Raw genomic sequence first — 24,079 nt, 5'->3', positions numbered from 1 at the left:
AATAGTTTAAATAATCTTTTTATAAATCTTTAATGCCTACAAAAGCAGGGGCTACATTTAAAATAGTCTTTTTAACACAGATTCATTAATAAAATGTGGTTGTGGTCAGCAAAATTAACAACTAAAATGGCATTTCAGTCATAGTCTAAATTGTCTTCTCAGGAAATTACAGATAGAATTGAACAATTTGCAATTCAAAATACAATTTAACTTTCAGCAGCAGTGTTATAGTTAGTACCTAAAAATCAAGCTGTTTTCCACTTAATATATTTTATCAAAATTTTAAATACAGATCAATGATAGGAACTGATAACAATACTTGACTGCATGGTTATCACCCATGGCTATTGCATTGCTGCTTAAAAGATACTTTGGTCAGTAAATTAAAAATATATAAATTGAATAACAAGGCCAGGAAAGTTTTTTTAGAACTGATGTCCTGACCTGAAGTAAACTGTAAATACATTGCCAAGGCAAGGAAAAATATGATCATATATATAGAGATCTCTATTTTTTAACCATTTGGCATTTTATAGAAATAATTTCCTTGTTTAAAATAGTATTTTATAGTCCTGTGCACTGATTATCATAGTTCTCTGAATTAAAACTAAACTATAGTTACCTTTGTCAGAATGTCCAGTAGTGAATGCATTAATTGCTCCTTTTGCAGTTCCATGAAGACGGTCCTTCATCCTGTAAGTTTTTAAATTTTGGACCAAGAAAGAACCACCACCCAAATCCAATAAGCACACAAATAATGGACTCCATATAATAACCATCCAGTGCTGTAACACATGAGCCACCAAGTTTTTGGCAAAGCTGTAAAAATAAAATTATATAAACATAATAAAAATGAAAGTATTTAGCAATTTACATGTTTCTACTCTGCAATTTAAAAGATTGATCAAAATCTATTGTTACCTGTTAATATGCCTTAATATCTAATGTTACTAACAGGATTAAAAGCAATTTTCAGCTCGTGCTATAAACAATACTCATTTTTAAGATACAGCTTCTCATATTTGAAAATGTGAAGAAACATCTAATGAATCTACTTCAGAAGTAGGCTAATGTTACTTTGAAATAATTTATTAACAAACTACCTCCAAATGGTTTTACCTACAATTGTTAAATGAACAGCCAATGAAAGCTCCCTTTTGCTATCAAACTTAACTATTGTTAATAATGCGTTTATTAAACAGCCACTGTGTAGGACAGTGATCCTCAGGTGGAGGAGAGAGACTGCTCCTCCCTTGCTGAGAAGCACCTTCAAGTAAGCTACTCTTACTGAGTTGCAAGCACTGTAACCCTTAGTTATGATTGGAATGAAAAAAATCTGAATATTTCTATGTGACATACTACGGGCAAGTATGATTTTTAAAGTAATATCGTACTTCTAGAGGCAAAATGAGAAAATTAATATCAATATTAATTTAATGTTATCTAAAATTACAACACACTTACCTCAACAGCATCTGGGGTTCGACAATTCTGGTTTGATGCTCCTACACACTCTTTCACGGTGAGGGGATCTACCAGCCAAAGGGCTACTGTGGAAGGCCAGTTTCCTCCCAGATTGGAAACGGTGTTTAAAAGGGTCATATATGTTCCTCCAATAAGTGGATCACTAACCTTTGCATTAAAAGCCATTATGGAGACATACATGCTATATAATGTAACCTACAAGAAAAATATAAAACATCTTTAGTACAATTAGATTATAAAGCTGTAGTCTGAATTAAGAAAATCAAAATCATAAACTTGAAAACTAATTTTCATCACCCATATTAAACTGAAGTCAACAAATGTTTATTGAACATTTCTTATTGGCCAGACTTTAAGTCAGATCATGACACTATGCCATTCAAGAATTTCTTCTAGGTTGGGAAAATAGGCAATGAATAATTGTGATAAAATGCAGTCAGTATTGTAAATAGAAGAGTGCAATCAAAACCCCATGTTTGTACTGCACTAAATATATATGTGTGTATGTATATATATGTACTATACATGTAGCACTCAAATATTAAAAGAAACATGAAATAAAATTATATAATTTTCTTCTACATACACAGAAGAAAAATAACATTTCAAAATTTATGTGACAAAATGAAGAAAAAAAATCTCCCTAAACGCAAATGTGTTTAAGAGCCAAGAATGGCCTGACCAGGTGGTGGCACAGCAGATAGAGCACTGGACTGGGAGGCAGAGGACCCAGGTTCAAAATCCCGAGGTCATCGCCTTGAGTGCAGGCTCACCAGCTTGAGTGCAGGGTTGCTGGCTTGAGCATAGGATCATAGACCCCATGGTCACTGGCTTGAGCAAGGTGTCACTGCCTTGGCTGGAGCCCTCTGTCAAGACATGTATGAGAAACAATCAATGAACAACTAAAGTACTGCTTCTCATCTCTCTCCCTTCCTGTTTCTGTCTCGAGCAAAAATAAATAAATAAATAAATAAATAAATAAATAAATAAATAAAATTAAAGTACACTGTCAAATCATGATTCTTAAAATTTATTATCATTATTTTATTTTAAGGCAAACACTAAAAATAAAAGTCTTCTTTATTTTATAAAGAACAGTTTACTTCCCAAGAAAACCGCAACAAGCTTACCTGGTGTAATGCATAACTCAGCAGCACTATAATATAGTAATATATAGGGAATCCCCCGTGATGTTCTACTCTAGGAGTCCACCAAACCAGCAGAGCATACTCTAATCCAAGCAATAGTCTATAAAAAATAACAACGAACTTGGTTAAAAAAAAAACTAAAATAGATATCTCTATGTCTACCACATAAAAAAAGCCTGTATCTAAAGCCTATTTGGAGATTAAAAAGAGATAAAAGTGTATATAAATTATATTAAAGATGCTTTTCAAGCCTTTTTCTATATATATTCTACACACAGATATTAGTGATACTGATAAGTATTCCTTATTTAACCTTATTTAGTAAGGTTTTATTTTGTTTTTACCTGTAGGGCATGGCTTTGTAAAATATGTTTAGTGGCTGGGGACCTGCAGTGTATTTGCTGATAATCAAAGGCAGTACTATCTGCAAAGGAACCATTGGAACTGCCAACAAGGCTAAATGTTCTTTAGGTACTCCCTCTTCTACCAGTTTCAGTCCTGTTACCGCATCTGCTGCTGAAAAACCAATCTGCAATATAAAAACAAAAAACATTTTAATTTATGACATGAAATATTTTCCTCCAAACATACATAAATTCTTCAAAAACCTCAATCTCATTATTGACCCATGCCAGTTGCAAGCATCATATTATTATACCTGGTGTAACGATCAAGTTAGAGAAGGTAAACTTATCCTGTGGTATAGTAACAATGTTTTGTGAAAACAACTAAAAATTCAGCATTCTTAGAAACTGCAGGTGGCCCTAATTAAAACTAAATTTCCATTTCAAAAGTTCAATCTCTTATAATAATAAGTATCCAAATCCAGCCCGACCAGGCAGTGGCAGAGTGGATATAGCATCAGCCTGGGACTCAGAGGACCCAGGTTTGAAACCCCAAGGTCACTGGCTTGAGCATGGGATCATAGACATGACTCCATGGTCATTGGCTTGAACCCAAAAGTCACTGGCTTGAAGCCCAAGGTCGCTGGCTTGAGCAAGGGGTCATCAGCTCAGCTGTAGCCCCACTCCTCCGTCAAGGCATATATGAGAAAGCAATCAATGAACAACTAAGGTACTGCAATGAAGAACTGATGCTTCTCATCTCTCTCTCCTTTCCTGTCTGTCCCTATCTCTGTATCTCTTGCTAAAAAAAAAAATCCATATAGAAACTTACTGATTTGTATATTTTAAGTTTAAAAGAAAAGTCTTTAATTGACTTTAAATAAATCTGGTTAAAAGGAAGCATCACTGCCACATACACACATTTTTGATGATTTCTGATAGACTGTAATAAAAATTTCAAAATTCTTCTAACATTTCAAAAGTAATTCTGAGAAAACATTATATCTGAAAGTTGAAGAAAAGGTAGAAAAAGTATAATTAGGTTAATTCTTAAAGACAACAAGGTCCTGGCCAATTGGCTCAGTGGTAGAGCATCGGTGTGAGATGTCCCAGGTTCCATTCCTGGTCAGGGCACATAGGAGTAGTGACCATCTGTTTTCCCCCCTCCTCCTCTCCTTCTCTCTCTCTCTTCTCCTCCTGCAGCCACAGCTCTACTGGTTTGAGTGAATCACCCCAGTTACTGAGGATGGCTTTGTGGAGCCTCTGCCTCACATGCTAAAAATAGTTCGGTTGTGAGCATGGCTCCAGATGGGCAGAACATCAGCCCCAGATGGGTAGATCCTGGTTGGGGCACATGCGGGAGTCTCTCTCTCTATCTCCCATTCTCTCACCAGGAAAAAAACAAAAAAAAAAACCCAACAACAAAATGTAAGGATGCTAAGAATAGTGAGTAATTGAGGTGAATTAAGATATTTAGATAGTCTCAAAGCATCTCCCCATAAATTAATTACAAAAGGAAAGTAACTTTATAATGGGTTAACATAATCAAAGTTAACAACAGTTAATGGAATAAAGAGACATGATAAAGCTCCTGATGTAATTCCCTGAAGACAACACAATATTACTTCTGTAGTATTTCTGACACATTTGTTTAACTGAGCCTAAACATAAAGAAACATCAAACATAAACAAAAGGCCTATATTTGTAGGAGACAACTCTGCACCAGTATAAATGGCAGTTAACTGCAGAGCAAGGGTTAATAGGAGACAGGAGATCTTGGAGTGTGTTGGCCCATAGAGACACTGGGTTACTCAAGTGCATATGCGCAGGATTCTTGGAGGAATGCCTGTAAGAATCAAATGTACTTTGTGATTGATAAACTCTGAGACTCTGACTCCTCTTGTGTCCTTGTTCATGAAAAGAAACAGTAGATGTGTAGGGTTGGGGATGAAACAGATGGGAAAAAAGGCTTGTGTAACTTTCTAGTTTTAACTGTTGAGCAATGACTCTTGGAACTCAATAAGTATGCAGAGGCGCTGTTTCTTGGGGCTGATTCTGAGTAAAAGTTTCAGCTCTCTGCTCGGTGTATATAAAATCTGGTGTGTCTTTTGCTTCGCGAGTTTGAACTGTGAAGAAATTCGTAACATTATTTTAAAATGCCAGGTCACAAAGGGTAAACTAAATGTAATATGGGATCCTGGACAGGGTCCCTAACAAGGAAAAAATAAGGTCACAAAGGCTATTATTGGGACTACTCGTGAAATTTGGATATGGACTATGATTAATAGTATTGTATCAATTTAAAATTTCTTGATTTTTTATTAAGTTGTGGTTTTGTAAGAGAAAGTTGTTCTTTAAAAATACATACTTAAGGCATTTATGAGTAAAGGGGCATGGTATGTACAGATTACTTTCAAATATTTCAGAAGAAGTATGTAATACACAGAGTGCAAATTTACAGAATAAAGAAAGTGGAACCAAATGTTAACAATTAGAGAACTTGGGAAGAGATATGTGGGATTTTTTAAAATGATACAGTCAATTTGAGTAAGTATGAAATACTATCAAATGAAAAAAATATAAAGGAATGACAAATTCCATATATTTTAACTTGGAATTAAGCCAGAAGGCAAACTTCACAATAAAAAAAAAGGTCAAAGATATTTCACTTACGTCCAGAAAATAACTTCACTTATATTTCACCCATTCTTTTTGCAAAAATCAGATATATAAACTCATTACAACATTTACTCTGTCTTAACAATGGTAGTAGGAGATATCTGCAATACATACATCTAACAAAAACTTCATATCTAGGATATATAAAAAATAAAAATTCTACAAATTAAAAAAAAAGGCAACTCTGGATATTCAAATGATCATAACTATATGAAAAAATGTTCAATCTCTTTGGTCATGAGGGAAATGCAAATTATAACCATAATGAAATGTCACTATATACCCACCAAAAAGTCTAAAATTGAAAAAGAAAAATTTGCTCTCAAGGCTGTGAAGCAACTGGAACTCTCTTACACTAATGATGGTAAGGAAACTGAAATAATCACTTCAGAAAACTGCTTGACAGTATATACTAATGTAACAATATTTATGACCCAGCAATTCTATACCTAGGTATTTACCCATCAGAAATGTGCATCTATGTTCACCAAAGGCAATGTACATGAGTATTTGTAGAAACACTGTTCATAATAGTCCAAAAGTAGAAATAACCTAAATATATGTTGATAAAGTGTGGCACAGTCACACAATGGAGTGTTATAAGCAATGAGATGAACAAACTTTTGCTATAATTAACAATATAAATAAATTATACAAATATAATGTTGAGTGAAAGAATACAAGAATTTGACATAAGAATACACACTGCATATTTTGTTTATATAAAACAACTCAAAAGCAGAAGAAACTATTTCTGCTACTAAAAATTAAGAAATGTTACCTTTGGTGAGGTTTATTTTAAAAGGGGAACATGGAATTTTAGACTCTATAATTCAAGTACTTCCTTACACATATTACCAGGAACAGTACCGTATTTCCCCCTGTATAAGACACACTTCATTTTTGAAAAATTTGGGGTCTAAAAACTGGGGTGCATCTTATACAGTGGTTGTGGTATTTCAAATGCCATGAGGATGAGGCAATATGTGAAGACAGTGATTCTCATCAGACACAGATGAGGACAAGCTAATGGATGGGAGTTTTGACAGTGATGAGGAGTTGTATGAATTTTATGATGAATAAAACTTGAATTTAATAACTTTATGTAATATTTTTTTTCCCAAATTTTGGGCCCCCAAATTAAGGTGCATCTTATACATGGGAGTGTCTTATACATGAGAAATACACTATATTATAATAATCTTTTAAAAAGTAATTTAACAATTATATTCACTGACCCACTAATTGCCACTTAAGAACCTGTTGCTAGGAAATATTTAAAATATCAAAGAAAAACTTACACAAAAAATATTTACTAGTACATATTTATAATAAAAAACTTAAACAAATTAAATATAGTGACAAAAACAATTGAATAAATTATAGCAAATTTATACACTGTGACAACTATATACTTATTAACAAGTTTTCAAATATTACTTAAAGATATAGGAATATGGAATAACACAAAAATAAGATAAAAATTTATATACAGTATGATCCAATTAAACTTTTGAAGTATTTATGTGTATATAAATATACATAGCATTAATATCAATTTGATTATATTTATATATGTAAAGTGTATTATACAAATGTGCAGGCACACACACATAAAGAGAGAGAAGTGGGGGCAAGAAGAAAATATACCAAAAATGTTACCAAAGTTGATCTCTAAATTATGTAATTAGTTCATATTATCTTCCTTGAACCTTTCAGCATTTCCTACAGTTAAAACATGTAAGTTCCTTAAGTTTAAACCTCTCTAATGTTTCCTTAAAATTTAACCCACTCTATCATTGGAAAGAAAGAAACACTCACTACTTCAAAACATCAAGGCTATAATTTTTACTTCAGGGTTGTCAAAAGATACCTGGGAAGTGTTTATGGAAATAGTTTAAATATTAATATGAAACTCCTATAACTGATTTTAGATTTTAGGAATATTAATGCCAACATTAGTAATAGCTCACTATAACAAAAAAAAGTATATTTACCTTTCTTCTAGCAGAAGTCTTTAAAATGTTTTAAAACTATAAAATTAGGACATCTTAATACAGAAAGCAAAAAAAATTAAATAAAAACCTCCAAAATCCCCATGTTTTATGGTATATTACCTTATAATATAAAAAAATTCAACTGATTTTTAAATAAATTTCTAATACTCATATATTTCTATATCTTTGTAAATCGTATCCTAAGTAAATAATTTTACTACCTCTGATATTACATGTATACTCATTATAACAATAGAGAGCTATTATTTTTTTCAAGGTATTCACTTGTACACCAAGCATTAATATCATTCATTAAATAAAATTTTAATTTATTAGACATACTTCAAATTGGCACAATTATTTTCAATGTACCAAAACACTTACCTTACTTTGAAATTATATTTGGTATCATCATACCTTTTTATTTTATTTATTTATTTATTTTTGTGACAGAGACAGAGAGAGAGACTTATAGGGACAGACAGACAGGAAGGGAAAGAGATGAGAAGCATCAATTCTTCGTTGCAGCACCTTAGTTGTTCATTGATTGCTTTCTCATATGTGCCTTGATGTGGGGGGCTACAGCAGAGCAAGTGACCCCTGCTCAAGCTAGCAACCTCGGGGCTTGGAGCCTGGGTCCTCTGCATCCCCCCAGTCCACCGCTCTATCCACTGCACCACCACCTGGTAAGGCTCATCATACCTTTTAAAACACATTCAAGAAGCCAAAATTTGTTTTTTATTTAATTCTAATAGTAGTGGAAAGGAAGTTATGATATGAAAAGGCAATAGTAGTATTCCATTTTAGTAATTATAACAGAATGGTAAATTAGCTTTATAAATCTCTTACCTTTGCAGTTAGAATCAGAAGGCAAAATGTCAGAACTGCTGGCATTTTTATAATTGCAAAAAGCAGCTTATAAGTATCTGTGATTCCTTGGGTTTCTTCTTTTCCTACTGATACCTCTTTGTTTTCTTTTTTCAGAACAGCAACTAAAGTTGTTGTTATCAAAAATACAGTTCCCCAGAAAAAAAGGAAATCTGAAATTTAGAATGTTAAAATCTATAATTAATTTTTGAAATGGCATAACTTCATTGATTGTATAAAGTTCTGTATACAACTTTTCCTCAACTACAATCTGTTTTTAAAAAATTAACACAATGTGCCTATCATGTTCAACATACCATAAGTACCACACATTGCAGATAATCAAGGCAGTCTAGCTTTGTTAAACATACATTACAGAGTGATACTTAACAAAGAAAAATAGGGTTACAGACATTTAGTGGGTTGAATGAAACAAAAGTCTGTCATTTTATTCAAGAAAAGTGGAGGAGGGGGCTCATTGGAAGAGATGATTTTCACATCCCACAGACCAATCAGTCATACTTAAGCACTCAAGCCATTTCAGTTTATCAGGACAACTTAGACAATGAACAGATGATCCTTTAGATTTTCCAACTTTATTTTTAATTTTTCTAATGTTTTAAAATTATTTAAGAATAGCCTTCTCTTTTTAATACTGAGATACAGAAACAATTTCTTCATACTTGTAGTTGCGCAATGTGGACACAAGATTACTGTTCGGGTTTTTCCGGTGAAAGATAGCTGGGCCATTAGCCATTATTTTAAACAAATCAAGCAGAGGGGGTGATTAATGTTCTGAAAAATTCTGTATAATAGCTAAAAATAATAGTAAGAAATAAGGCATCCTTTATTGAGTGTATATAATGTGCCATAACACATACTATCTCCTTTACTACAACACCATAGATTAATTACTCATCACTACTTACAAAGAAACAGGCTTCAAGTGGTTTTGCCTGGTTACATTTTAAGTCAGTAATAAAATTGTGACTTGATGCCTTTTACAACTAATTTCAAAACCTGTATCTCCTTAACTATCCTGAGAAACACATCTTATTTTGCCACTATAAAACTTACTGGATAACCCTGTCCAGTTTCTTCATCTGTAAAATATAAAAGGCCCTGGCTAGAAAATCCCAGCAGTTTTCTAGCTCTTAACATTCTAGATTTGTACTCATTTTTATATCTATTTACTTGTTATTTTATTGCCCATGTAACACAACTAACTGTCCATGAAGCCTCATCACCTTTTTTCAAAAACAAGTAGAGCATTCTTCAGTAAGGGCTTTTCCTTTGTATTTGGTCTTGCTCAAGGTGCACTTGAGCCTACTTATGATGGAGGCATACAGCATTATTTATTTAGACTAATTTTCACCTTAGTATTTAAATGCTCCTTTCTTATATGGTAACTGACTTGATTCAGAGCAAATATATAAGATAGGCAAAGCAGGCATTGTTACTGTATAGACATGAGAAAAAGAAGCCCAGACTATTTAAATATTTGCCAAAGGTAAAATTATTGAGACAGAACTTGAACCTAAACCTGAATTTGGGTTTATAATTTTTCTATTATTTCACATTATCTGCATAAAAATATTTTTGAAAAATTAATGTTAAAATAAGGATTTACATGGATTGGCTAGTCTCCACAAACCCTACCAAAAAAAAAAAAAAAAAAAAAAAAGCTGTGCTGTTCAAATGATGCAAATTAAAGATAAAATGCTCAAGCATATATGGAAATTTGTATTCTGAAGGGAGTTCTTTCTCTAACATGGGAAAGTTATACAGAACTTAATTTTAGGTATCAGAAGAAAAATACAAAACATTCTTAAATGCAAAGTTATGCATTTTAAAAGACTAATATATATGTTATAATTAAAGTTCATCAAAACAACATAACACTTTCTAGTTTAATAGGATGTTTTGAATCTGACTAAAAAGGAATAAACAATTTAAGATTATTCTCTAAATGAGGCTAATGTTCATTATTTTTTTAAATAATATTTTTTTATTTATTAAGATTTTATTTATTCATTTTAGAGAGGAGGGAGAAAGAGAGAGAGAAATCAGAGAGAAGGGGAGAGAAGCAGGAAGCATCAACTCCCATATGTACCACATAGGCCAGGCTCATGTTCATTATTTTTGCATCCTTAATGCTATCTGTGAAATCTGACAAATAATGATTTGTTTATAAAATTTTATCTACATTATTCTTAATCAGAAAGTTTTTGTTCCTCATTTGGCTTAAACTTTCTTAGGCTTAAGAAACCCTAAAAAAAAAACCCAACTGTATTATCACTGTCATCAGATATTTCAATTATTGGTCTATATAAATGTTAAATGAAAATTAAATTTGTCAGTTATAGCCCTGGCCAGATATTGTATTTCCCCTATGTATAAGATGCACCTTTTATTCAAAAAATTTGGGGTCTAAAAACTGGGTGTGTCTTATACAGTGGTTGTAGTTTTTTTACTTGCATTTCCCACTTGAGAAGTTGTATGAATTTAATGATGAATAAAACTTGAGTTCAATAACTTTATATAATACTTTTTTTTTTCAAATTTTGACCCCAGAATTAAGGTGCATCTTTTACATGGGATCGTCTTATACATGGGGAATACAGTAGCTCAGCTGGTTAGGGCTTTGCCCCAAAGCACAGAGGTTACTGGTTCAATCCCTGGTCAGGGCACATACGGGAAGAGATCAATGTTCCTGACTCACTCTCTCCCTTCCTCTCTCTCTAAAAAAAAAAAACTTTGTCAGTTATATCCTACTTTAAATTTCAGTTCTTTTCAAAAAGTTTGCCTAGTCTCTCAATTTTTTTGTTTTGTTTTGTTTTTCTGTGGCAGAGACAGAGTCAGAGAGAGGGACAGATAGGGACAGACAGGAAGGGAGAGAGATAAGAAATATCAATTCTTCGTTGTGGTTTCTTAGTTGTCCATTGATTGATTTCTCATATGTGCCTTGACCGGGGGGCTACAGCAGACCAAGTGACCCTTGCTCGAGCCAGCAACCTTGGGTCCAAGCTGGTGAGCTTTGCTCAAACCAGATAAGCCCGCGCTAAAGCTGGCAACCTCAGGGTCTCGAACATGGGTCTTCCGCATCCCAGTTCGACGCTTTATCCACTGCGCCACCACCTGGTCAGGCAGTCTCTCAGTTTTAATGAACAGAATCTTCTAGAATTTAAACTCCTCATATCAATACCAAGAGGAAAAAAAAAGGACTAAACAGGTCTCAGTTCGTAATTTCTTTGTGCTTTGACGACAAAACAACAGTGCACATGAAAGAAGGAAGTGATAACAAGGCACTATTCAGAGCCCTGATGCAAAGGCTTTCCATAGCTCTCATGAACAGAATGAAGCTAATAGCTCAGAAAGAGGTTTTGCCACTGCAAGAAAATACATTGTTTCATGAACATAATTACCATAAATATGGATCAGCAGATGGTTATTGTTTAACATTGCTTTGCTGCATTTTTTTTTGTGTGTGTGTGGTTGTTTGTTTGTTTGTTGTATTTTTCCAAAGCTGGAAACGGGGATAGACAGTCTGACAGACTCCCGCATGTGCCCAACCGGGATCCACCCGGCACGCCCACCAGGGGGCGATGCTCTGCCCCTCCGGGGCGTCGCTTTGTCGCGACCAGAGCCACTCTAGCACCTGGGGCATAGGCCAAGGGGCCATCCTCAGCGCCCGGGCCATCCTTGCTCCAATGGAGCCTCGCTGCAGGAGGGGAAGAGAGAGACAGAGAGGAAGGAGAGGGGGAGGGGTGGAGAAGCAGATGGGCACTTCTGTGTGCCCTGGCCGGGAATTGAACCCGGGACTTCTGCACGCCAGGCCGACACTACCACTGAGCCAACCGGCCAGGGCCGCTTTGATGCATCTTAATGCATACATAGCCTAATATACTAACAACTGTATGATCTAAAGATTTCATTATCATTTTGGTTAATTTTGATTTATGTATTTATCTACAAAAGCATTATGATGTATGATGTACATATGATATGATAAAGGAGTCAAAGCTGATGTTCAAGTTTCATAAACATGAATTTTGAGCCAAGACCTATAATACAAACAATATTCTGAAGTGGCTACTCGATCTTACCGAGGGCTCCCATGAATGCAAAAATTAAGAGCATGTGACAATTCACCAGTAATCAAGAAGGATGTCATATCCAGGTGCCTAATAGTCAAGGCAAAACATGGGACAGCGCAATAAAATAAAAAATAATGATCACATAAAAAAATAAACTGGGAAAATAAAGAAAAAAAGAAAAAGGATGATCACATCAAATGCTGAAAAAAGATACAAAGAAACTATACCACTTATATATTACTGGCAGAGAGATAAAATGGTATAGCCACCTGGAAAAATTTTTGCCAGTTCCTTTCAGAACTAAAAATGAACTTACAACAAACCTACATTTGCATTCTTGGGCCAGAGAAACGAAGACCTATTTTCACATAGCAATAGCCAAAAACTGGAAACTGCCCATTGAATGAGTAGTTAAATAAACTGTGGTATGTCTAATAAATGGAATACTTCTCAGCAATAAAAAGAAACAAATCATTGCTACATGCAATAACCTGGGTGAACCTCAAAGGAATTACCCTGAATGAAAAGGGCCAATCTCTAGAGGACACATACTGCATCATGATTTCATTTAGGTAACATTTCTGAAATAACATAATTATGAAGATGGACAAGAGTAGTGGCTGCTAGGGGTTAGAGATAGACAGGAAGAAATGAATATAGCTATAAAGAGGCAACCCAAAGAAGTCTTGTGGCTATGGCACAGTTGAGTATTTTGATTGCTGTGGTGCTGGTTGTGCAAGGCTACATATGTGATGAAATTGCATATACCACACACATGTACATACATCTATGCAAATACACAAACAAATACATGTATAATGGTGAAATCTGAACAAGCTTTATACATTGGACCACTGTCAATTTTTTGGTTTTGATATTATACTCGTTATAAAAAATTTTCAGAAAATAAATGGAAAATTTAAGAATGCAAAAGTTCTAAGACTCTGCTAGGAATAAAATATATAGGTCTAGAATACAATATATAATCAAAAAAAGAAAATCTTTTTTTTTTTTTCTTTTTTTTTTTGTATTTTTCTGAAGTTGGAAAACGGGGAGGCAGTCAGACAGACTCCCGCATGCGCCCGACCGGGATCCACCCGGCATGCCCACCAGGGGCGATGCTCTGCCCATCTGGGCCATCGCTCTGCTGCAACCAGAGCCATTCTAGCACCTGAGGCAGAGGCCATAGAGCCATCCTCAGCGCACCGGCCAACTTTGCTCCAATGGAGCCTTGGCTGCGGGAGGGGAAGAGAGAGACAGAGAGGAAGGAGAAGGGGCAGGGTGGAGAAGCAGATGGGCGCTTCTCCTGTGTGCCTTGGCCGGGAATAGAACCCGGGACTCCTACATGCCAGGCTGAAGAAAAGGAAATCTTTACAGACTAATTCAACTGGCCTCTAAATTTTTTTATTTAGTTATTTCAGTGAGAGAGAAAAAGAGATGGGAACATCATGCCATTCCCACATGTGTCCTGATCAGGGATCAAATCAGCAACCTCTGCACTTTCAGTTGATGCTCCAATCAACTGAGCTATCCAGTCAGGGCTACTTTGGTTCATTTTTTTGTTTTGTTTTTAAAATGGCTTTAAGACTTTCCTCCTGTGATATGGATTCCAGTTTCTAACATCTGATAGCTAATCCCTCTTGAATGTCTAGCCCCAGTATTCTTCCCCCGATCTTACTTTACTACTAGGGCCCCAACATTTGAAAATAAGTTCAAATTTGCTCCACTTGTCTATGCTGAAATGTAAGGTCCATCAGATTTATGAACTTGTTTCATTCAAGGCAAAAAAAAAGGAAGGTAAACTCAAGGATTTTATATCAACCTTGCCCAGAGATTAGCTCATAAAGATGATAAATTGGCCCTGGCCGGTTGGCTCAGCGGTAGAGCATCAGCCTGGCATGTGGAAGTCCCAGGTTCGATTCCTGGTCAGGGCACACAATAAAATAATTTTATTTTATTGCTTCTCCACCCTTCCCATCTGCTTCTCCACTCTTCCTCCTCTTTCCTTTCTGTCTCTCTCTTCCCCTCCCACAGCCAAGGCTCTATTGGAGCAAAGTGGCCGAGGCGCTGAGGATGGCTCTATGGCCTCTGCCTCAGGTGCTAGAATGGCTCCAGTTGCAGTGGAGCAATGCTCCAGAGGGATCAAGCATCGCCTCCTAGTGGGCATGCTGGTGGATCCCAGTGGGGTACATGTGGGAGTCTGTCTGCCTCCCTCACCTGCTTCTCACTTCAGAAAAATAAAAAAATAAATAATAAATAAAGGTGATAAAGTAGGTTAAAATTTTTTTATAACTTCCTTATTATAAAAAACTAAATATATTGTGTCCAGTTCTACAAACTTTAACACGTTATCAATTTCAAATCACAACCATAATTGAGTCAGAATAGTTCTATCACTCCCCAAAACTCCCTCAGGATATCCATCACCCTCTTTTCACCCACAACCCCTAGCAACTACCAATCTGTTCTCCATCTCTACAGTTTTACCTTTTGAGAATATAGGGGGATGTTTTAAGCTTACAGATGCTAAAGAATGTATTACAGCCTACATAAAAATAACCAGTCTATTTAGAAATGGGTCAGTTAGTGCTACCGAATTCTAAAAAGTATTGCTAGTCACATAAAATATATTAATAAGTATTACTTCAGAAAGCAAGGCAGAAATGTCATCAAGAAATTGGCCTAGCCCTGGCCGGTTGGCTCAGCGGTAGAGCGTCGACCTAGCGTGCGGAGGACCTGGGTTCGATTCCCGGCCAGGGCACACAGGAGAAGCGCCCGTTTGCTTCTCCACCCCTCCGCCGCGCTTTCCTCTCTGTCTCTCTCTTCCCCTCCCGCAGCCGAGGCTCCATTGGAGCAAAGATGGCCCGGGCGCTGGGGATGGCTCTGGGGCCTCTGCCTCAGGCACTAGAGTGGCTCTGGTCGCAACATGGCGATGCCCAGGATGGGCAGAGCATCGCCCCCTGGTGGGCAGAGCGTCGCCCCTGGTGGGCGTGCCGGGTGGATCCCGGTCCGGCGCATGCGGGAGTCTGTCTGACTGTCTCTCCCCGTTTCCAGCTTCAGAAAAATGAAAAAAAAAAAAAAAAAGAAATTGGCCTAGCCTGACCGGGCAGTGGTGCAGTGGATAGAGCCTCGGACTGGGATGAGGAAGATCCAGGTTCCAGAGCCCGAGGTCGCCAGCTTGAGCGCAGGCTCATCTGGTTTGAGCAAAAGCTCACCAGCTTGGACCCAAGGTCGCTGGCTCGAGCAAGGGGCTACTCAGTCAGCTGAAAGCCCATGGTCAAGACACATATGAGAAAGCAATCTCTGAACAACTAAGGAGTCACAACGAAAAAATGATGATTGATGCTTCTCATCTCTCTCTCTTCCTGTCTGTGTGGTTCCTATCTATCCCCCTCTCTGACTCTCACTCTGTCTCTGTTAAAAAAAAAAAAAAAGAATTGGTCTAGCCCTGGCTGGACAGCTCAATTTGTTACAGCATCATCCAAAAGTGCAGAGGTTGCCGGTTCGCTCTCAGGCACATACAGTAACAGCTCGATGTTCCAGTCTCTCTCTCATTTCCTATCTTGCTGAAATAAAATTTTAAAAAAATAGTAAGAACTGGTCCTTGGTTCTGCTCTCTTTCTAGTTCAAAGCATGAATGTCTTATAAATACATACTGTTTCTACAATTATCACCACCAGTTTGATTAGCTTCACACTTACGAGTATCAGTTTTTTCAAAACAACAGTTCCTTTCTCTCTGACTGACTCCTATGTATATGCCTCTATCTGTAAACAAACTGATTCGTAAACTATAATATTTATTTATTTATTTATTATTCATTTTAGAGAGGGGAAAGAAAGAGAGGGAGGATGGAGGAGGAACAGGAAGCATCCACTCCCATATGTTCTTTGACCAAGCAAAAGCCCAGGGTTTCAAACCAGCAACCTCAGTGTTCCAGGTAGGTATTTTATCCACTGCGCCACCAGTCAGGACATAAACTGTAATATGTATAGCTCTATTTTCTGGCATCAGACTATCCAGCTCCCTGTCCTCAAACCCAAATTTCCTGTTTCCTGTTCCAATCACTTCTTCTATTCATTATTCTTACCAGGGCTTATAGAAAAGTCAGCCTTAACTACCAGTTAGACCTGGCCAAGAGACATATTTTATATTAATCTAGTGTTTTTTAAATTAGGGGAAAAAAATAAAAAAGCAAATTTCAGCTTCTCTTGAGTATTTATAAAATCTAGCAATCCTATGATCCTGTTGCCACAAGACTACAATTTATTGGCATTGAAGCTCTCTGCCTTTAGATGAGCATGGGTTTTCCAGGACATCACTGTCCCCTACAATCCCTGCAATCTTGCACAAATCCACTCATTTATATTATCCATTTCCCCCTCCATCACTTTGGTTTACAGACTGTAGACTCTAAGTTCCTTAGGAGTAGAGAATTCCCAGGTCTTATTCATCAAATTATAACACTATCACATGGTTAGCACCAAATAGGGAGTCTTTGCTGAATAAATGAATAACGTCCATTACTCAAAAACAAAACTTTTTAATCTGTCACTTCTGGGCATTAGATATTCCATGTTATTTTAGACATCAGTAGTCATAGAGCTACTTTTCTCTGGTAGAAAAGCCCTATGAGCACATATTCTATTATGTTACATTATCCACATATTATATTTAAGTAGTCAGGAACCCTAAGCAGTAGGTATATCTCTGCCTATAACTAGCCACTTGGCTGCAGTTTCTTCATCCATAATAAAGGAATTGAAACATGAGATTCTTTCAAGACATAAAACTTTATGTTCTCATCTCTGTTCTGGGTTAATCAGTTCCTGCAGCTTAAAAAGTCACCCCTTTTTGTTACTGAAGATCCTTGAAAACCAAGTGGCAGGACAGAAGAAACCCACTTCTGAATACAGCACTGTCCTGGACCCTGAAGGCACCAAATCCAAACTCAGCATAATCAAGGTTTTGTTTCTAAGGGAATCTATGCTCATCTTTTTTCTCTTTTGTTTTAGAGAGAGTGGGGAAGCGGGGAAGAGAGGGAGAGAGAGAGGACAGGCAGGAAGGGAGACAGATGAGAAGCATTAATTCTTTGTTGCAGCACCTTAGTTGTTCACTCACAGCTTTCTCATATGTGCCTTGATGGGGAGGGGGCTAGAGCCAAGCCAGTGACTTTGCTGACTCCTTGCTCAAGCCAACGACCTTGGACTCAAGCCAGTGACCTTGGGCTTGAAGCTAGCAACCTTGGAGCTTACGTCAACGACCATGGGGTCATGTCTATGATCCCACACTCAAGCCAGCGACCCTGTGCTCAAGCTGGTGACCTCAGGGTTTCAAACCTGGGGCCTCTGCATTCCAGGCCAATGCTCTATCCACTGCACCACCACCAGGTCAGGTTCACCCTATCCTTCTTGTTCTATTTTTACTGTTTAGATTATTGCCTTCTAGATGGCAAAACTGTTCTTTTTTTAGTATGTTCCATCTCCATATATCTGTAACACACATGTTCACAGAACATAGTTTGGAATTTTATAAAAAGTTACACCTACTTCTAATTTCCTTCCTTGCTTCCTTCCTTCCCTCCCTTCCTTCCCTTCTTTCCTTCCTTTCCTTCCTTTTTTTTTGAGAGACCGACAAGAAGGGAGGGAGAGGGGGAGAAGCATTAACCTATAGTTGCTTCACTTTAGTTCTGCACTGATTGATTCTCATATGCACCTTGAGTTGCGATCAAACCCCAGACTCAAGCCAAGCCAGAGACCCCTTGCTCAAGCCAGCAACCTTGGACTTCAAGCCAGAGACCTTTGAGTTCAAGCCCAAGACCTTGGGATCTTGCCGAAGATCTTGTGCTCATGCCAGTGACCCTGTGCTCAAGGTGGCCAGCCCATGATCAAATCAGGGACTTCTGCATTCCAGGTCAACACTTTATCCACTGCTCTATCCTGATTTCTCTAAGCATCTGCCTCAGTGTTCGGACTCTATTTTATTACCTAAGCAATTTTATTTTCTTCATGATTATTTCTGTGCTCTTTAAATTCTTCAAAACTACTGGTTTTTCTTAGTTATACTAGGTTCCAGAAAGTACAGGGCTATAAATGTGATATGTGTAGCCATCACAAGACAAATGAGCCTGACCTGGGGTGGCACAGTGGATAAAGTGTCAATCTAGAATGCTGAGGTCGTCAGTTTAAAACCCTGGGCTTGCCCCGTCAAGGCACATACTAGAAGCAACTAGGAAGCAACTACAGCAACTACAAAGCAACTAACTAGGAGTTAATGCTTCCCACTCCTCCCCCATTCTCTCTCTCTCTCCTCTCTCTAAAATCAATAAATAAAATCTTTGCCTGACCAGGCGGTGGCGCAATGGATAGAGCATCAGACTGGGATACGGAGGACCCAGGTTCCAGACCCCAAGGTCGCCAGCTTGAGCGTGGGCTCATCTGGTTTGAGCAAAGCTCACCAGCTTGGACCCAAGGTCACTGGCTCGAGCGAGGGGTTACTCAGTCTGCTGAAGCCTCACAATCAAGGCACATATGAGATAGCAATCAATGAACCAAAGTGCCACAATGAAAATAATGATTGATGCTTCTCATCTCTCTCCATTCCAGTCTGTCTGTACCTATCTATCCCTCTCTCTGACTCTGTCTCTGTAAAAAATAATAATAATAATTAAAATAAATAAAACCTTTAAAAAGAGACAAAAGAAAATTCAGAAACTCTTCAACTTACTAAAATGTCTGAACCAAAACTAGTAGTCCACTACAGATATAACAAATTAAATAGTAAGCTGCCTGACCAGGTGGTGGTGCAGTAGGTAAGAGCGTTGGACTGGGACACAGAGGACCCAGGTTCAAAACTCAGAGGTCGCTGGCTTGAGCATGTGATTATAGACATGACCCCATGGTTGCTGGCTTAAGCAACCTGTAACCCCCCCCCCACCTCCCTGTCAAGGCACATATGAGAAAGGTGCCGCAATGAAGACCTGATGCTTCTCATCTCTCTCCCTTCCTGTCTGTCTGTCCCTCTCTCTGTCTCTGGTATGTATGTATGTATAAATAAATAGCTATTTTTTCAATTTCCTGGAGAACAGAGTTCAAATTCCACAGAATAAACAGCTATCCAAAATAACAAATCAGTGTAAATAAAACTCCAATAGCACAAGTTTGGTCTTCCCATTGGGGAACAGTTGTGGCTAAGGGAGGATACAATTATAATGGTTTCAGAATGTCATTCTCTGGAATAATGTTTTATCCATCACTCTTATATCATACTGAAGAGAAAGTTATAATTTGTTAGAAATTTAGTTTCCATAGCCTCTTAAACCTTAAATTCTCTGCTGAGACTTTTGAATGTTAAATAACATATCATCTCAGTAGTCTTTCCTCATGGCATAAATAGACCAGTACTTCATGAAAAGAAAGACATATAAAAAACAACTAGGTGCCTACTTGATGCAATCAGAAATTATTTTTAGGCAGAGATCCATCCACAGAGCAGGACTGGGACCCCATAACATTTAGAGACAAATCCAGTGCAAAGCAATGAGTTCTCAACTATTTTTGGTCTCAAACCAACTGATTAAAAGTACAATTATCATTTCATCAGTAGTAGTGGCTCACTAGCAATTTGAGGAGATAGAAAGGGGGTCCCTTACGGGGTGGTCTACAGGGATAGTCTAAGATTTCAGGGGATGAGTAGTTCAGTTGTGAAGACCTCCCTCCTCACCACTCCCCAAATATTATAACTCTTAACTTCCCTCACCACACAACTACCCCTGACATTTACCCTGTTAGGAATTACCAATCTAGTACACGGAAGATGAGAGAAAGTTTAGCTGTTTGAATTCATCATCACTACCAAAATGAAGAATTCTATATTCCTGATGTTATTACTAATAATGGTCATTGTACTTCTGTTTCTTAGTTGTTAGGAAAGTTAAAGAAAATCCTCAGAAGACCTTCCTGGGGCATGTATTTTACTGATGCAGGAAAAAGGAAATTTTGTAGCACTTACACCCAATTTCTTACTAGATAAACTTCAAACTCTAATAGCATTTAAAGGAAATCTCACCAATTTGGTCACAAACTTTCTTTCAGCACTATTTCTCAAACCTAACCCCCATAATTACCGCTTCAGGCACTTTGAACATCATTAGCACTGTCTTGTACTGTTTTGTACTTTACTTCTTCAATGCATTTTCACATGGTATTGTAAATTCTGAAATTCCATTTACCCACTTCATGGAATATTATTATTCCAGAGTTAAATATCTGCAATGTGAAGCCCGATTCCCACAGTCAGTTAATAACCAGCAAATCTGAGCTCCCCTAAAAAGTGCATTTCTCTCACTGCTTGTGGGTTGGACTCTGCTTTATAGCAGGCCCAGAGAACTCTGTCACTTAGCCAACTAGTTAATGTTTGAATAAATTAACCCTATTCCTTTCACAAGAGAGCTAAATGAAGGCTCCTGGTATAAGAATAGGAGCTAGAATTGGATCAGACAGTGTGGAGCTAGATATCTCAATCCAAGGAAAGGAAAAAGAAAAATGTAAACCATAGGTGTCAGGCTGGATTAGTGTCTTCACACTAGCCAGATTTTTTTAAATGTGCATCTGTACCTTAGGCAACATATCCCTAAACTGAGTTTTGTTTGTCCTTCCACAACAAGGTTACTGGATGAGTTGCCTTTTTCGGCTTACTGCAGAGTACAGATCAATTATGATTACTCCAATGTAGTCGTTCTGGTTGAAGCTCAATTTAACGGAACAGAACACTTACCTTGGGTCATCTATCATAAAATGATTTCCAGTAAATTAAACAACAAGCCTCCTTTCAATGTCACACAATCAAAAGGATTCATAAACAAAATAAACCTAACAGCATAATAGTTTAAATATACTACCTGAGAGAGTAACGATTCCCCTGGGTTGAGGCTGAAACCGCAAATATTTGTTACAAAAGTGGGGGGATTCAAGAGCCAAAAACAAAACATTGCCCAAAAAGTAGCCGGCTGTTTGGCCCACTGAATTGCAAGTAGAAGCATAACCCACGTTCTCCCGGGATAACATAGTTAATGCCCAACCATCCACTGCAATGTCCTGAGTGGCAGCCAGGAATTCAAACAAAAAGAATGTAACTGTGAGAGCCACCACATCGGGGGTTCTGCCATCAGTATTTCCGAGCAAACAGTCCACCTGAGTGGATAAATATATCATGAAGATTCCCAGTATATACTGTGTAGGAACAAGCCAAGATTTGCGACGACCAAAGTTCCTAAAGTAAACCGCATCAACCAATGGGGCCCAGAGCAATTTGAGACTGAAGGGCCAAAAGACAAAACTGAAAAAAGCTTGATCTGTATAGCTAACGTTTTTGCTCTGCAAAATGAGTGGTATGCTTCCTGCCAGGCCCAGTGGAATGCCCTGAAGCACGTAAAGAAAAAGCAACAGAAAAATGCTGCTTAACTCGGCCCGGCATTTCCGTGGGGGTTTTGAAATATCACTGATGCCACTGTCCTCCAGAAGAGCTTCCTTGTCCCCTTCTCCGCCCACCAAGTCCAGCTGAGCGTCATCCCAGATGCCTGGCGGCAAAGGGCCGCTTTTCATATCCAGAGAGTGGTTGAAAGTCCCTGGCCGTCGTTGCCGACTGTTGTCCTTGTGGGAGATGGTGGGTGACATATTAGAGACAACGCAGAGACCTGTCTGAGGGGGACCGGGGCTCAGCGTCTTGGATGCGTCTAGCTCGAGGTCCAAGGCTGCCGCTCTGGATCAGGTTCAGAGAGGACGGTGGGGCGCGGGATGACAAGGGCACCTCTCACTGCGGCACTGCGTGCTGAAGACGGGACAGTCCCCTGGCCGTCCACCCAGGCGATGGCGAGGTCGGCGCCCCGTGGAGCGGCGTCAAGGAGCCTGACGGAGCACCGGGCAGCCGCACCGGCCCGTGGCTGGAGGAGGGGCCGCGGTGCTGCGAGGGAAACCGACCTAACTGCGGCGGGACCGAACGGCCAGCCTCCGGACTGACCAACCAAAGCGGTAGCTCGCGCCGCTACCAATGCTACGGACAGCACCTTCTGCCCAGCGCTCGGGAGACGCCGGGGAACTTCCTGCCTCGCGCTTCAGGAAATGGTCGCATTCTCAAGTAAGTCCGGTCTCCGCCTTCCGAGCAAGCCAATCAGGACACGCTCCCGGGGCCTAGCTCGGAAACGGCGCTTGGTAGGAACCCGCCACTCTAGCAGCCGGGACCTCAGGGGACGATGAACGCGAGCGCACTGTGCGGCCAGGCGGGCCGCCGGAGCGCTCCGGCTCTGTGAGCGCATGCGACCGTACGGAGAGCGTGGGCTTAAGTCATTGGGCCGGTGCAGCCACGTGGGCTAAGCCGAGTCTGCGCTCTGCGGCCGTGCTAATGGCGGGCTGCCTCTGATTCTTGCAGTGAGCAAGTGAGGACTGATCTTTCGGCGGGGGAAGGGCAGTGCCCAAAATGCCAGCTAGCAAGTGTGCAATGCTGTTGCTTTCGTAGGCCGGGCAGAGACTGGGAGAGAAGGGTTGAAGTTTCAGAAATTTCTTATCTTGTGCTTTGTGCCCCCACAAGGGTAGAAAAAGGTCTGGTGAAGTGGCAAAGCTGATACTTTACAAAGCCCATTTATAGAGTGAATGAAACTGCTCAAGAGGTATTCGGTTTTCCTGTAGTCCTTTTTTCCAGTATGGAGGAAAACATGTAGGTGAATTGGGGTCTAGGTGGCCCCATCCACCAGTTGGGTGGGCTGAAATTATACAACTGGTTACATCCCACAATTTTTGACCTACTGTGAAAGGTCTTATAAGATCCAAGTGTTATTTGTTTCATGTTAACTCAATACATATTCGTAATTGAAATAAGAGAAAAATAACCTTAGGAAACTAAAAGCATTATTTGTAATATAAATTTATTGAAATATGGTGTTGGGAGGTGTCTGTGGATAGCCTGAACAGCCAGAAAGATAAACAAATGGATTTTAGAGTAAAGCCTGAAACATCACTAGAGGCAAAAAATGACAAAACTGAAGCTGTCCTACTTCAGACACATTATGAGATAGCAGGGTTTTTCTTTTGTTGTTTGTTTTGTTATTTGTTTTAGAGAGGGGGCAGGTAGGAAGGGAGAGAGATGAGTAGCATCAGTTCTTCGTTGCACATCTTAGTTGTTCATTGATTGCTTTCTCATATGTGCCTTGACCTGGGGGCTACAACAGAATGAGTGACCCTTTGCTCAAACCAGCGACCTTGGGCTTCAAGCTAGTGACCCTTGGGCTCAAGCCGGCGACCATGAGATCATGTCTATTATCCCACACTCAAGCCAGCAACCCCTCACTCAAGCTGGTGAGACTTCTCAAGCCGGCTGAGCCCACACTCAAACCGGCGACCTCGGTGTTTCAAACCTGGGTCCTCTGCATCTGAGTCCAATGCTCTATCCATTGTGGAAATATCAGGGT

General features: G+C 38.7%; 1 protein-coding gene across 1 annotated transcript; it reads right to left on the bottom strand.

Annotated features, from left to right (window-relative positions):
• Window positions 1-622: 622 nt before the first annotated feature.
• SLC33A1 (solute carrier family 33 member 1) lies at window positions 623-22,877 on the bottom strand. The gene is made up of 6 exons (XM_066258335.1): window positions 21,518-22,877; window positions 8,504-8,694; window positions 2,978-3,162; window positions 2,616-2,733; window positions 1,465-1,680; window positions 623-819 (listed from the first exon to the last, which is right to left on the bottom strand). The coding sequence occupies exons 1-6, from the start codon at window positions 22,290-22,292 to the stop codon at window positions 652-654; spliced, it is 1,653 nt and encodes a 550-aa protein (XP_066114432.1). The 5' UTR covers window positions 22,293-22,877; the 3' UTR covers window positions 623-651.
• Between the last annotated feature and the right edge of the window lie 1,202 nt (window positions 22,878-24,079).

Source organism: Saccopteryx bilineata, chromosome 2 (genome assembly GCF_036850765.1).
Source record: "Saccopteryx bilineata isolate mSacBil1 chromosome 2, mSacBil1_pri_phased_curated, whole genome shotgun sequence".
In the NCBI taxonomy this organism is placed as follows: Eukaryota; Metazoa; Chordata; class Mammalia; order Chiroptera; family Emballonuridae; genus Saccopteryx; species Saccopteryx bilineata.
This window is presented reverse-complemented; position numbering and strand designations above follow the sequence as displayed.

Coding starts and splice junctions, on each gene's coding strand:
- SLC33A1 (XM_066258335.1), bottom strand. CDS start 22,292: ATGTCACCCACCATCTCCCACAAGGACAACAGTCGGCAACGACGGCCA. Junction 3,163..8,503: donor TTCTGATTCTAACTGCAAAG/GTAAGAGATTTA, acceptor TTTATATTGCAG/ATTGGTTTTTCAGCAGCAGA. Junction 1,681..2,615: donor TGAGTTATGCATTACACCAG/GTAAGCTTGTTG, acceptor TTTTTCTTGTAG/GTTACATTATATAGCATGTA.